Source organism: Schistocerca cancellata, chromosome 2 (assembly GCF_023864275.1).
Source record: "Schistocerca cancellata isolate TAMUIC-IGC-003103 chromosome 2, iqSchCanc2.1, whole genome shotgun sequence".
Lineage (NCBI taxonomy): Eukaryota > Metazoa > Arthropoda > Insecta > Orthoptera > Acrididae > Schistocerca > Schistocerca cancellata.
Genome location: NC_064627.1, coordinates 773,137,044 through 773,153,545, shown reverse-complemented (window position 1 = coordinate 773,153,545; position 16,502 = coordinate 773,137,044). Strand labels below are relative to the sequence as shown.

At 44.7% G+C, this 16,502-nt stretch overlaps 1 protein-coding gene across 1 annotated transcript; it reads right to left on the bottom strand.

Annotated features, from left to right (window-relative positions):
• Positions 1–342: 342 nt before the first annotated feature.
• On the bottom strand, positions 343–1,783 carry LOC126158539 (cuticle protein 18.6-like). The gene is made up of 2 exons (XM_049916450.1): positions 1,772–1,783; positions 343–981 (listed from the first exon to the last, which is right to left on the bottom strand). Exons 1-2 carry the CDS (start codon positions 1,781–1,783, stop codon positions 343–345), a joined length of 651 nt encoding a protein of 216 aa, XP_049772407.1.
• Between the last annotated feature and the right edge of the window lie 14,719 nt (positions 1,784–16,502).

The window sequence follows — 16,502 nt, the reverse complement described above, 5'->3', positions numbered from 1 at the left end:
CAAACATATGAACTGAAACCGTCGTAGAACGGTACGTTTCCGGACATGAGCTCCTATTCAGAATATTATTATCTCATTCCCCTATGCAAGTTGTGGCAGTTTGTACCGGGACTTTCCGACCACCTATTATACCTAATAAAATGATTCAAGTGTATATTAAAAGTGAGAGGTCTTCGCTGCTGCCTGCAATTGTAGTAGTTTATATTACTTTGGGTTATAAAAAGTAATAATGTAACAATACATTGTTTAGATTAATATTATATTATATTGATGTTTACTAATGGATACAAAAATTTGTACAAAGTGACGATGAGTAGTTGGTTGGTTGGTCCATGGCAGTCGTCAACCGTGGTAGGCGCCACCATAGGCCAGGGCGGGAGCGTAGGCAGCCCTAGCGATGGGGGCGGCGTAGGCAGCCCTGGCGATGGGAGCAGCGTAAGCTCTGGTGGGGGCGGCGACGGCAACGGGGGCGTGGGCGACGGCCACGGGGGCGGCGACGGCGGGGTGGGCGCCGGCCTCCTTGTGCACGACGGCGTTGAAGCCGTTGACGGGGTCAGCCGTGTAGTCGACGGTGCGGATGGAGCCGTCGGGTTCGGCCAGGCTGTAGCTGCCCTGGACGACGTCTCCGCTGCGGCTCTCATGCTGGCTCTTGGAGTCACCAGTGTGGGCGTCCTGGACATTGTAGGCGAAGCTGTACTCGGGGTGCGGGTCGTACTCCACGGCGGCGGGAGCGGCTGCGACAGCTGGGGCGTAGGCCCTGGCTACGGGGGCGGCGTAGGCCCTAGCGACGGGGGCGGCGTAACGAGCGATGGGGGCGGCGTAGGCGGTGGCGGCGTATCCTCGGGCAGCCAGAGGTGCGCCGGGGGCGTAGACGGCGGGGGCGCCCAGGTAGCCGGCGCTTGCCACGGCCACCATCATGGACAGGACGATCAACTGCCGGAGAAAGAGAACACTATTACCATTCTTGCTATCGTCACAATCCTAATTAAACAATGCTTCATCTTTTATGTAGAAATAATTCTCCCTTACTTCTGTGGCTCTGAAGCAGATATCTTTTTTTGTAGGTATGCGTGACATTCATATATGGGAGTCTGAAGTGAAGAAAAATTTGGAAAAAGTAATGTGTAGATTTTTGGCTATTTGAAGAGTACCATTCGGAGCGAAAGAACAAAAGCGTTAATGGGCGATTGATGTTAATGTAATTCTAAAAGCATGCATCAATACTGAGTCTCCTTTCAAAACTTACTATTATATCTACATTCCTTGGATTAATACGCTACAACATACTGCGAAGATTTTTATGAAATAGTACAGAAAATTCAGACGGTTCAACACTGCCTGGGAAAGGCGCACATCCACAATTAAATTGCAGTGCTACTCTTTACATTAATCTAATCCACATGTTCCCACGTTATCTGAATCGTAGTGTACTAATTATTGTGGCTTCTGAATCGTAGGAATGTACGTGGTTCCTTTGATAATCGTCCTGACTCAAGTACCATAAAAAATAGTACATGGAGGAATTTGGCGTTATGTTTGAAATAGATTATTTCCTTAATGTGTTAAGAAAGGAACAATAATGTGTCGCCTAACACATTTCTGCTCCCCACTATCGTCCACTATGTTCAGTTCCATTTTAAGTGATGGACAGATTCCGTGGTCCTCGTTTATGACGTACGGCAGGTGAAACTAAGCCTTACATAAAACTGCGCTGAAGACGGCAGTACGATGACAAGCGAACACGAGAGTGCACTGCTGCCGGTTGCCTCACCTTGCACGCCATGCTGCTGCTGCTACGTTCCGCTGCTGTGTGCCTGCTGCGCCGGCGGTCAAAGCTTATATAGCCACAGCCGTCGCCGCCTGGTCCCCCCTCGGGCGCAAAATTTTCGCCACTCACCGGACAAAACCTGACCCCTGTCGCGCTTGTTCGCCGCATACTTCCTACATTGCAAAACGTCAGTGGCGAATATGAGTGTCTTAGTTAATTACTAACATTTACCATGTGTCGTTTGCACGTTAAATTGTAATGATATGAAACCAGTCATTTCGTATTAACATGACAAATTACACTACTGGCCATTAAAATTGCTACACCAAGAAGAAATGCAAATGATAAACGGCTATTCATTGGACAAATATATTATACTAGAACTGACATGTTATTACATTTTCACGCAATTTGGGTGCATTTCTCCTGAGAAATCAGTTCCCAGAACAACCACCTCTGGCCGTAATAACGGCATTGAGTCAAACAGAGCTTGGATGGTGCGTATAGGTACAGCTGCACATGCAGCTTCAACACGATACCACAGTTAATCAAGAGTAGTGACTGGCGTATTGTGACGAGCCAGTTGCTCGGCCTCCATTGACCAGACGTTTTCAGTTGGTGAGAGATCTCGAGAATGCGCTGGCCAGGGCAGCAGTCGAACGATTTCTGTATCCAGAAAGGCCCGTACAGGACCTGCAACATGCGGTCGTACATTATCCTGCTGAAATGTAGGGTTTCGCAGGGATCGAATGAAGGGTAGAGCCACGGATCGTAACACCTCTGAAATGTAGCGTCCACTGTTGAAAGTGCCGTCAATGCGAACAAGAGGTGACCGAGACGTGTAACCAATGGCACTCCATACCATCACGCCGGGTGATACGCCAGTATGGCGATGACGAATACGCGCTTCCAATGTGCGTTCACCTCGATGTCGCCAAACACAGATGCGTCCATCATGATGCTGTAAACAGAACCTGGATTAATCCGAAAAAAACGACGTTTTGCCGTTCGTGCACCCAGGTTCGTCGTTGAGTACACCATCACAGGCGCTCCTGTCTGTGATGCAGCGTCAAGGGTAACCGCAGCCATGGTCTCCGAGCTGATAGTCCATGCTCCTGCAAACGTCGTCGAACTGTTCGTGCAGATGGTTGTTGACTTGGAAACGTCCCCATCTGTTGATTCGGGGATCGAGACGTGGCTGCACGAGCCGTTACAGCCATGCGGAAAAGATGCCTGTCATCTCGACTGCTAGTGATACGAGGCCGTTGGGATCCAGCACGGCGTTCCGTATTACCCTCCTGAACCCACCGATTCCATATTCCGCTAACAGTCACTGGATCTCGACCACCGCGAGCAGCAATGTCGCGATACGATAAACCGCAATCGCGATAGGCTACAATCCGACCTTTATCAAAGCCGGAAACGTGATGGTACGCATTTCTCCTCCTTGCAGGAGGCATCACAACAACGTTTCACCACAAAACACCGGTCAACTGCTGTTTGTGTATGAGAAGTCGGTTGGAAACTTACCGGCGCCAACCTTGTGTGAATGCTCTGAAAAGCTAATCATTTGCATATCACAGCATCTTCTTCCTGTCGGTTAAATGTCGCGTCTGTAGTACGTCATCTTCGTGGTGTAGCAATTTTAATGGCCAGTAGTGTATTTAGTAAATATAGCTACATGTTGATCATTAAAAAAAGGAGAAAAACATAGATGTGACTAGTTAATTCGTACCTTCCACATCTTTAAATAATTGAAATTCTTCTACAGAATAGAAGGGTTGTGAAGGAGAAACTTTTTAAGCTTGTTTTCAATTTTTACTTTTCTGTCTTTTGTATCTCTGGGTAAGGGATCAGAAAGTTTGGGTGCAGCATTCAGCACTCGTTTTTCGGCGAAAGACAGTCTTAACATGATGTAATAAAGATCATTTTTCTTTCTTCTAGTTCTGTAATTATATACATCATAGTTTCTTTTAAACTGCAATTGATTATTTACAACAAACTTAACTTCATGAGGTAATACATACACTGTGAAAGAGTAGTCAACATGGCTAACTCATCAAACAGATGACTACAAGATGACTGTGGTTGTGCACTACATATTATTCTTACAACTTGTCTTCGAGCAAATGAACACTTTCTTTCTTAAAAATTAGTTACCCCAGAAAATGATTCCGCATGATAAAATTAAATGAAAATATTCAAAATATGCAAGTTACTGATTTGATTCTCTCCAAGCTTTGCAATGATACTACATGCAAATGTGGCTGAACTAAGTTGTTTTGGGAGTCAAAAGGGACACCCAAGAATGGTGACGTCACCACCCTATACCATGTTTATTATTTCCTCACCATGTGTTACACCTACAGGGTGACAATTACTGAACTATATAAAAAAATCGTCATAACTTCTCAGCGGTTGGCATTAGGACATTCAAACTGCACTGTTGACCACGGGGCATGATGGGAATTAGCATGCGTAAGCATGGTTTGGTTTCATTTGGATGGGTTCGTAAATATAATTGCGGTATTTCGGGGACTGAGAATCCGCATTTCGCAATCGGGAAGCCTCTTCACCCTCAACGGGATAATAAGTGTGATATTTCTTATCGTCACGGTGACTACCGGACGGTACGTGAAGGTTTTGGAAGATGATTTCATCCCCATTATCCAAAGTGACCCTGATTTCGACAGGACGTAGTTCATGCAAAACGGAGATCTACCCCATCGAAGCAGGAGAGTGTCTAATGTACTGAAGGAGCACTTTGGGGACCGCATTCTGGCTGTGGGGTACACTGAGGTCACAGGCCTGGGTGTCGATTGGCCGCCACATTCTCTGGATCTGAACACATGCGACTCCTTTTTGAGGGGCTGTATTAAAGACAAGGTGTACAGCAACCCCAACCTCCTAACTAGCGAACTCAGTGACAACAGACGATCCAAATACACACACACACACACACACACACACACACACACAGCGGGTATAGTACCGCAAAATACCTCCAAAATATTCTCTTACATAGCACTCGCAACGGAACTCCTACAAGAAACACCACCAGGACTAGATGCTAGACAGTGAAACAAAACAACATACTATCACGCGAGCGCACGTGCACACACACACACACACACACACACACACACACACACACACACACACACCAAATAACACTATCGACACTCCGGAAGACAAAGCACGTACGAAGCAGCTTGCATCCTGTACAGTGTGCGTGACACAACAACCAGACCTCACCACAACCAGACACCCATACTCCGCAGCCCTAAACAACTTCCCTCCCATCTCCACCCCACCAAGACGGTATATTGCAAGTATTGTAACTTAAAACAACAAACAATACTCCGAAAACAGAGAACCTCCGTATTGTAGCATTTATTATAGACAATATGTTCCCCTAAATTTCTGAAAAATTATTTCCATCTTTACTTTTTCGATATTCTTACTGTTTATCCCACATTACATGTTTTTATACGTCACGTCTTAGCGGGCCGGGGTGGCCGAGCGGTTCTAGGCGCTACAGTCTGGACCCGCGCTACCGATACGGTCGCAGGTTCGAATCCTGCCTCGGGCATGGGTGTGTGAGATATCCTTAGGTTAGTTAGGCTTAAGTAGTTCTAAGTTCTAGGGGACTGATGACCTGAGATGTTAAGTCCCATAGTGCTCAGAGCCATTTGAACCTCACGTCTCATTGTATTCTCACTTGCATATACTTATGTGTTTTAATCCTTTATGTTTTATACCTTTATATTAACTTGTCCTAAAATGAAATAAACAAATATATGTTGTGGAAATTCCTTTTATCAAAATAAATGAGTAGCATGCGCTTCTTGCAATCATTTGTAAATAAACGGTAAAAATAAAATGTTAAAATTGTAGAGCAGAAGCGAATAAAGAGCAACTTAGAAAGCTCTAGAAAAGCCAACTCTTCCCCCTTCAGGGTTACAGAACCGAAAACTCTAAAAGAAAGGGCACATCGTCGCACGACTTCTGGACCTCGCTACACTCTTCAGGAGCTCTTTCTCACGGAACATTCTTCGGATTACTACTCATCGCACGGATTTTTGGACGTGGCCATCAACACGAACGTTGATGAAATCTTCACGGGCTTCCATCCGGCTAGCTGCGTCGAAAATCCGCGACGTTTCGATGAGTGTAATTCTCATCATCTCCTGGCGAAGATGAATTTTAAAGAGGTACGCGGAATTTTATCTCGGAAAACACAACGTTTATGAGTGGACACTGTGTAAACTATGAAAATGATCTCGACGAAGTCATTTTACGACTTTTAGCGCAATTTAGGGAGTATAACAGTGTTTTGGGACCTGAAAATTTGTACAACTTCGAACAGATCAGATTCAACCTGGAGTTGCATTCTGGAAGTACTTTGTTCCAAAATGGTGTAAATAAAATTCAATCCATACCGCAGCCATTGTAATCAGTTACAGTTAAACTATTCAGCCCTGCAGTCTCTGCAACTAGCAAACTGCTTACCAGCCTTTTCATAGTTTTAAAAGAAACTAATGGAGAGTTAAGTAGAGAACTTCTTTTTGAACCCACAAGTGTTCTTGTGACGCCTGACCATGTTAGATGATTCTTGACAGAAGTTTTATTTCCCAGTACAGGAGAAAAATCTGTATTATTGTTTGATTCCTGGGGCCGTCAGTGCGAAAGAACTGTTGTGAATGTCGTAACTGAGGACGAGGAACTTGTTCACCTGGTGATTCCAAAAAGCTCAACTGAGCAAGTACAGCAGTTGGACCTATACGGCATTGGATGTTGGAAGAACTTTGTGAGAAGATTTTCAGATTTAATTCTGCTGCATGATTATTATGTCAATCTCTATTTGAAAAACAATATAATGAAGCTGCCGTCACTAGTGAATTGGCAGTTCTCTTCGTCGAGGTGTTCCAATGTACTAAAATATGACTGGCAAAAATCAGTTTTAAGCATTTCCTTACCGATTATCATTACTATAAAGATTTTATATCATAATAATTCGTTACCATTATTTTCTGCTAAGAAAATACACGCATGTGAGACGGTTAGCTAAAAAAACAAAAGAAGTATGAACTGAAAAAGTAAAATACCAGTTTCCATAATACAACAAAACATGTACAACAAATAACTAGAATAAGTTAATATAATAACAAGGCAACGTTTATATATTTTAATTATGTGTGTTGCACATACTCCAACAGCACATTCCGTACAGCTTATTTTCCAAAAATGTTATTACAGAAGCTAGCTTCATCACACATGGATGTATGTGGAATGTGAGTTTCTTTAATTTATGTTGTAACAAAAGTTTCTTTTCGCAAAATTCATTGACGATGTAGGAGTGATTTGTAAATTTTCTGATTATTTCAAAAGTTGATTATACAGTTTTCAAGAACGTCAGTTACACTTCAACCTTTATATACTGGGTGTCCCAGCTATCTTGTCCACCCAAAATATCTCTGGAACAATAACAGCTATTGGAAAACGACTTTCACCGATATCAATGTAGGGCTGGGGCCCATGAATGTACATATTTGGAAACATTCTAAAACGAAAGCATATGTGTTTTTAAGACAAATTTATGTTTTTTTCAAATGGACCTCCTATATTTTTTCTTCAGCAATCCATAGCATGACAAAGAACATACACAATGGCGTTGATTGCATCGCAATATTCCCATTACATCCCGAGATATTAAGACGCGAAGTTGACGCATGAAAGACCCGACATGCGCTGCTAGCGCACGTCCTGAGGCTCAGGCGGGCAGCATGGGGTTCACGCCTGAGCCTGAGGACGTGCGCTAGCAGCGCATGTCGGGTCTTTCATGCGTCAACTTCGCGTCTCAACATCTCGGGATGTAATGGGAATATTGCGATGCAATCAACGCCATTGTGTATGCGCTTTGTCATGCTATGGATTGCTGAAGAAAAAAAATAGGAGGTCCATTTAAAAAAAACATAAGTTTGTCTTAAAAAACGCATATGCTTTCGTTTTAGAATGTTTCCAAATATGTACATTCATGAGCCCCAGCCCTACATTGATACTAGTGAAAGTCGTTTTCCAATAGCTGTTATTGTTCCAGAGATATTTTGGGTGGACAAGATAGCTGCGACACCCTGTATAATCGGACTTCGTAAGTAAATGCAAAGAAAGATTGCAGGCTCTGAATGTCGCGGCAAATACGAGCTATATATTGCAATTGACAATGGCGGCCACGAACGGAAAGAGAGAAACACATTCAGTACCTCTATTGTTGAGCAGTGCCGTCGTGAAGATCGTCGCCTCTGTCTAAATTCTCTACCCAAAATTAAAATAGTAATAATCTTCCAGAGTTACAGTAGCTGGGATCCATGGTATCGAACGTGAAAAAACCGTTTTGTTTCGGAAGTTGCTTTCATTATTTAGCACCATTTCACTAGTAACCACACAGCACGTCGTATCACCAGGGCATGAGAACAACGAAAGGTAACTATTACTAAACCTAATAAACGAAGAGTGTAAATCTTCTTTTGTACAACACTGTTAAATGCTTTTCAAATGAATCTTTGGTGTTAGAGTAGAAAAATTATCTGTATATTTATCAATAAGGAAAAATTATTAAGTTCCTTTATAACTCACACAATTATGAGCATCGTAGAACGAACAAATGTCCAGGCTAAAAAAAGACCTGGAAGATTGTAGTTCAGAGAGCTGCGTATAGCTTGTGAGGAGACTGTGAAGTCAAATTACTGACGGTGTGTCACAAAACTGCTGTACCGCTCCCTTTGATACTGTACACAGTTCAGTGCTACAAAATTATTGAAATCTGAACATGGGTGTCCACGTATCTACAAACAGAATGCTTTTCACAATCAAATCAGAGAACAACTCAATCCCACACTCGAAGTTTCCCAGCAGATATCATGTAAACAATCCCAAGGTATACCTTCACAGCGTCGACTGTATGACATTTGGTATACACCATTTCTCAGCTAATACAACACAGAAAACATATTTATAAAGTAGTAACGAACAAATGAGGCAAGACAACTGAGCTCTATTCTGGTACCTTGGGGTAAACTGAAATCATTCTTTGAAGAACTGATGTCAGCATGAATATAATTAACAATCTATTTATGACCACTGATACAATGAGTGCCAGTTTATGTGCTGATTTTCATGGAAAGCTACACCATGAGTTATCTGTAGCTTCAAACTATTATTTACATTTGATATTAATGTTGTCCTTTACAGTTACCATGTACTACAAGCTTCCTGGCAAATTAAGACAGGGAGTCCAACACGGAACTTTACTTTTTGTGGACAAAGTGTTGCTGGTTTTCTTTTCTTTTGCTGGGACTCAAATCCAGGACTCCCACTTACTGTTCTTCCTACCAACTTTTTTCTATGTATTTATTTTTTAAGCCAAATTAAATAAGAACAGATTGACGTTCCAATCTTTACATAAATTTGTTATTTTAAATAAATAGTATTTAGCAGCCTTCTTTTCTAAACTCACTACAAAATGAAATATTAACTTGGGTAAACAAAACAATACAAACACACCCTCAAGCGGCCCAAGGGCTCTTCTTTTTTTCTAGCCGTCATAGTCCGGTGTATTCTTTTATTTCAGAAACAAAAAATAACTAGCCATGAAGAGACGTTATTCAGAGTATACGATCTTTGTTTCTGGTCCTTTTTTCTAACTTGTTTTCCATGATTAGTAAATAGCCACAATAGCCGAGCTTATGCAACAAAAAAAAAAAAAATCAGGCTGCTGTTGCAAAGTCATCCGTGAATCAAACACTTGTAAGGAAAAATGCTGAGAAGATGAAAAGAAAAAGGAAGATAAGGAAGGTAGGAAGACTTGCATCGCCATGCTCCACTCGTCTCGCCGTTAGAACAACGGTCTGGCACCGCGCGACCTCCACGGTCGCAGGTTCGAATCCTGCCTTGGGCATGGATGTGTGTGATGTCCTTAGGTTAGTTAGGGTAAGTAGTTCTAAGTTCTAGGGGACTGATGACCGTAGATGTTAAGTTCCATAGTACTCAGAGCCATTTGAACAATTTAGAACAACGGCCGTTCTATCTTCGGAGGGGAGAGGGGGTGTTTCCCGCCTTTGTGGCGCGTTTCGTCTCGATTCCAGCTCCTGGGAGGGTTCTAAGGACTTCATGAAAGTGGCCCGATAGTGTCGATGCCGGCGCGAGGTGTGGTGTTGTACATGGACACGTGCCCAGAAGTTCGCCGGATCTACGATGTGACGGCGTGCCACTTAGACGACGGAAAGTAAGGCGCATCAGGATATATCGGCATGGTAGGAGAGACGTGTTAGGGGGCACTCGAAGGTAGAAAACCACAATCTTCTGTACAAGGCTCCAGACAGCTGCTGGAGTCCCATACTCGAAACTGCGTAAATCCGTATCTTCGACATCGCAATTGAGGAACAGGGGTGAGTCCACCAGCGCGATGCGGCGCAGTTCCTGCCTTGTAGTATATTTGCTATTGACGAGAAAGTACCACGTCACAGTGATGTCAGTGTTGTTGTATGGTTGTTGGCTCGTTTCCTAATCTATAGGTCACGAAAACTGGGGTGACGTTCTTCGGCGGGATTTCGGGGTAGGGACGCTCAGAGAAGGCGGTAGATGCGCAGGTATTCGTCTTCCAGCCTGGGGAGCGTGTTGCACATGTAGCAATATTCCAAAAGGAAAACTCCGATCAGTGGCACTGGAAGTAGTATATGTACCAATGACGTTGGCAGGCGTCTCGAAATAAGTCATATTCGGCGGTCAACATTCCAGTGAAACTAATATCCTCGCTTTTCCACAACCGGAGGGTAGTATTGGTGTAAAGTCACGTGGTACTAGCTCTTACGTCAACAAGCGTGAGGCCACCATCCCACTTCGGTAAGGTAAGGGCATCATACTCGAATATGAAGATATGGCCGCAAAATATAAAATACCCGAAGGCTGCTTATAGTCTGGCAACCATTGTCGCAGTGATGGGCAGAATCTGGGCCATGTGGGGTATCCGGGCTGCCAGGTGTGCACTGACAAAGGTGATCCTCTGGCACATTTTCAGCAGGCGTAGTAGGTGGCTCTGTATGTTCGCCCGCACGCGTTGAAGTAGTGCCCGAAAATCGATCATCGAGGTACGGCGAAGCTCTCGCGTGCACACCAGTCTGAGAGAGCGGAGGATGTCCAGCAGCTCAAAGAGAGCCACGCTATCTGTGACCCTGCCTTACTGGGCGTTCGATCCGTATATATTCTCTGAGTCTTCTAATGACGAGAAGCCTGGACATCGCCCCTTGAAGGAGGTGCGTGATCACACCTCCGTGAACGTCGGGGATATCACTATCCAGTCCGTCACTGCGTTGAGTAATGCGTGACTCACACGATCAAACATTTGATTGAAATCGATGGAAATAGAAACGCGTGTCAGTCGGAATTGTGTTGCCACAGCGATCACTGAAGGCAGTCTTGATGTTATTATTGCCAACTAAGGAGGTTTGTTCACGGGACACAACTTAACGGAACATTTGTTTGTGTCGCATTGCTAGAACTCTCGTGGAAATCTTGAAGTCGCAATTTAGTAACGTTGTAACCTCCCCACGTAAAATACTAAAAATGAATATTATTGGGTTAATGATTCTGAGCCAAGTGTAACCTCCCCACAAAAAAAAAATAATGACAATAAATATTATGGATAGTGATTCTAATTTCAGTGTAACCTCAGAACAAAATTGGTTCCCATTTATAACCTCCGTACACAAATGCATTCACATTAAATGTACCCACAAAATTCTTTTCTCATCTAATGTAAGCTTGAAACAGAAAAATTCCTTAACCTCGTAATAAGAAATAAATTCAGTAACCTGGTAGAATTTGGACGACAGCAGCGCTGCGTCATGGCCCTGTAACATCATTCTGAATAAAAAAAGCAAAAATTCTTACCTCAATAAAAACGGCGAGTATATCTGCTCTTATATAAAATTTTTCCGGGACAGCTCTGTGCAATGCTGGCCGATAGATTTGTCATTTATGAAAGGAAGCAACTGATTTTTCTTTTGTAACAACAGGAATGATCATGAATTGAAGAAATTAGTAAATTCTTTAAATTGAAATGAATGTTTTTTAGAAATTACTTTATATCACGAAGATTATTATTAGGACATTTTTAAAAGATTTACATGGGACTTCACATAACATTACTAGATATGCGCGAGGCTGCTTTTTACCTTATACAATAATACTCAGGCTTTGGCATCGCTGCACCGCGACCGGCCCAGCCAACATGATACACCAGACAGGACTGACAAGCGCAGACAGGCGACTGCTCGCTAGCAACAACTTACTGCTACTGCTACACAGTTCGTACTGCAGTCAACACTGCTCTTTGGTCTCAGATTCTCTTATAGCTTACATATCGCAGGCAGCACATACCTCTTACAACGTGATTGGCCAGTAACTATCAAGCCGTATTCCTCATGCAAGTTTCGGGAAAGGTATGAGTAAGCCTTCTATGGACGTTGGTGGCGTGAGTGGTGCGCCGTACAAAGTTTGCAGTACTAGACCGATTCAGTGATGCTTTGGCCACAGCTCGAAGGATATAGTCGGTGGTCACTTCCGCAGTAAGGAGTGTTACCGCAGCGGCGTCCAGTGCATGATGGGTCTCCTGGGCAACCTCAACAATTGCCTCTGCACCGGTCGGTACTTCGTGATAGTGGTGTGTGTCGCCCGTCATGAAGGCATCGGCTACGGGATCTTGTGATGTCAGCCGTCGTCCATCAGGTAGGTCTGAAGTTGACAATAAAGCCTGTTGGCGTCGACAAACATTTTGAGGATATGACGCATATAAGGTTCTTCACCACTAATCCTGTTTTTGCCGCGTGGTTGTATGATGTCTCCTTCCAGAGGGCACCTGGTCAAGTTTAAAATTTCTGCCTTGATGCGTTGATGTTCTTTCTGACGGCCCAGGGGACGGGGGATGGTCCATGAGGTCGCATTGAGCAATATAGTAGAAATCTGTTGTGAGGCGGTTCCACCTGGCTTTGGCTCTACCATATTGTGTCAAGATGCGGCGGATGGCCGGTTTGGCACACAGTATCCACCACTGCAGTGTGGCCTCGTACCGCATGATGCGTTTAACACAAGCATATCAAGCTTCTGCCACCCGTTGTCGACATTCGGAGTCTCGCAATAGCGCAGTGTTGAGTTTTCAGGGTCCTGCGCTGCCCCGTATAGACTGTCTGCGCTGCGCCATGTAGACTGTCTATAAAGGTCGATGGTACAGATGTAGATTTCATATTCCGAAAAGACAGATGGCCAATGTTCCGCGTGGAGAAGATAGAATGTGTCAGACATACATATTTTATTGAGCCGGCCGGCGCAGTGTCTCGTGATGTGTGACGCCCCGGGCGATCACTGTGTACCACTCTCCGTCTTCAAGTGCCGATGAGACGAAGGCGGCGGACAAAAAAGCCAAGTTCTGGGCATGTGGTGAAATTTGGTTATTCGTATGTACGCTCAAAATCGCAATTGAGATTTCCGACCACAATGAGGTGATTGTATTTCCGAGAAATAAAGGCGTGATAACCTTTGCATGGACCTAGGAGCTATCCCATAGGGCGTGTAGTTTTATGATTCTGATTCCCTCACATGTCAGGTAGATTTGCGACATTAGAAACTGCAAGCCCTTTTCGGAGGAGGGTGGTCCTACACGAGTATTCCATATCCACCTCTCGTATCCATGTGACCAAGATCAAGTTGCTGTCCTCAGTTCTTGTAGAAGGGCTATGTCGATGTCCGCTGCACCTGTCGTGTTGTGCAGTACTTGAAACTTAAAGTGGTAGCCTGGTAAAGTGGTATGCCTGGTGGGGGATCCGTGCTGACGATATGCTCATAGCTGCTGAACTTTGAGGCGGAGGATTGTGGAAGCCCATAGGGCAGGAGTCGTCGTGGGATAATTTCTCATTTTAGGTTGGAGTGGCAAATCCCCATCTGGGCCGGCCGGAGTGGCCGAGCGGTTCTAGGCGCAACAGTCTGGAACCGCGCGACCGCTACGGTCGCAGGTTCGAATCCTGCCTCGGGCATGGATGTGTGTGATGCCCTTAGGTTAGTTAGGTTTAAGTAGTTCTACGTTCTAGGGGACTGATGACCTCAGAAGTTAAGTCAGAGCTCAGAGCCACTTGAACCCATCATCCGCCCATAACAACGGTTCGTAGGTTTCAACATTGGCGAGAGGTGGCGGCGCTGGCCGAGTCGGCGCAGTCGCTTCGGCGACGACGGGCGTGCTATTTCTACGGCTTCCGGGCGTGATTCTTGCTCGCAATTTCTGGTGCAAGAATGTCATTCTTGGGGAGAATGCGTCTTCCTGGCAGCAGAAGATTTCGTGTATGAAGTCATATTTTTGCGGCACCTCTTCGTCTTGAAAAGTTGACTCAATGGTCGATTCTGATGTCTTGCTGCGTTTCCTGCTCCGTTAGGGCTACTTTTCCTTCCGGGAATGTGTGTCGATGTCTTAGGAAGAAAGTGACTCCCGTCGTTCCGGTACAAAAGCCGCTGCTGGGATAATGCGGTCTTCAGTCTCCATAAGACCCTCACGGGTATGCTTGTGGTCTTCGAGTGTGGGTGGGTCCGGTTGGAAGTTATGTTAACGGGCAGCATTGTCGGTGGCAACCTGCTGTGACGCCTTCGGTTGTGTCAGTCCTGGGAGAACGTTATGAACAGCGCCTCAGCGTCTTCTGTGGGGTGGTCGTGCGGTGCCAACACGTAGGTGGGTGGAAATTCAGTTGTGGTTCGGTCGGCTTTCGTGTCGTAGTTGTGTGATGCGGCGTTTCAGGCATTCATTGCGGACGTCGCCCTTCTTGCCATAACCAAAAACATGTTCGGGGTTGACCGTCGTAACTCATCACTGTTCGGCAGCAGCCAACTAAAATGTACCCGTGTTTCGGCTACACGTTTGTATACTCTTCTATAAGGGCTTAGCTCCGCGATGACTTCTTCCTGCACCTCGATGATGATGATGATGTTTGGTGTGTGGGGCGCTCAACAACGTGGTTATCAGCGCCCGTACAATTTCCCAACCTTTGCTCAGTCCAATTTCGACACTTTCCTGGATGATGATGAAATGATGAGGACGACACAAACACCCAGTCATCTCGAGGCAGGTGAAAATCCCTGACCCCGCCGGGAATCGAACCCGGGACCCCGTGCTCGGGAAGCGAGAACGCTACCGCGAGACCACGAGTGGCGGACTGTACCTCGAAAGGCAGTTCGAGAACACGGATCGTTCGAAGCCCAAGTTCGGCATGGCCCACAACCACAGGCCCGATGTGATGTAGTCGTCGGGGTGTCGCGTCCGTTGGATAATCTTGTTGCAGGCAACGTCGGAAGTCATCTGAACATAAATGACGTTGCTGACCATCGATAGGTCAACGACGATGAGATCGTCACAAGGAATCTTGACATCATCACGTAAGAGTTGGCCATGACAGTTTGTTCGACTTGGAGGCGCTGTGACGCGGAAGTAAACAAACACCACGCGTGCGGCGGCGGGGACGGCTGTGAGCGATCCGCACAGCGGAACTGCCAGAGGCAGATGCTGGTTAAGCTAATCCACGCGTGACTCACAACCCGTCCTCGAAACTACACATCGAGCAGTACCTCTTTTCTACTATCCAAAGTTAACAGACGTTCTCCTGCATATTTTCTGGGACTGACACTCCAGGAAACAAATTGGCCATATGCGAGTGAGACTCACCGTCGCACAAATTTAATTAGGTGTGTACACAGTTCTGCAGTCGGGGAACCGATTTTTGCTTTTTGTCGATACTGATACCGTCAAGATGTATGTACAACAATTCCAAGACTTTCGAGAATGCTTTAATTTTAACTTTGAAGTCGGATAACAAATGACAAAAAAGATATTTTTTTTTGTGTGATATAATTTCAAATGAAGACTTTTAGGATTTTTTTCCTTTACTAGGACTGTTAAGGCATGTTTCTTGCCACAGTTCATGATTCTAGGTCAATGGGAAGTAGCCTATACCTTTTAATAAGTTTGCGAGTCTCAGAGAATGTGACACAAATGGCCGTATGTTTTGACTGTATTTACTTAGAAGAGTGCATTTAGTACACCGCCAGGGAACCTTAGTACATCACTTAAATTTGAACTTGATACGTCTACTCGTTCCTGAGGTAAAAGGTTTTAACAGTCGTATAACTAGACGGATATACAAACAGACGGACAACAAAGTGATCCTTTAAATGTTTAGTTTTCACCGATTGAGTCACGGAACTTTAAATATGATACTACGGAGAAATGGCTTAGTCACAGTCTACAAGACCTGATCCAGAATTAATCTTACAGTTTGCAGCGGCGTGTGTACCGTTGTGCAACAATTACTTGAAAAAGTAATACATACCTATATGGCAGAACAACGCAGAATTAGATGTCACCTTGAGCTTTTTCCGTAATAGTGGTACATGACCAGAAATTTCTTTCTGGAACATGGATAAACTGTGTTGTTCTCACCCGATGGCTCGATGCAACTGGTTCTCACCTTGCACTGTATACTGCTACTACTGCTTCCCACCAATGTCTTCAGCTTCCTATCTGTCAATTATGACATCTGTCCCCTCTGGCTATGTTTGTTAATGTGGAAACGCTGAACAGCAACGTGCCGTGAAATTTCTGTATAACCCGTCGGGTAAGTCCGCTCAGAGATGAAAGCTCAGA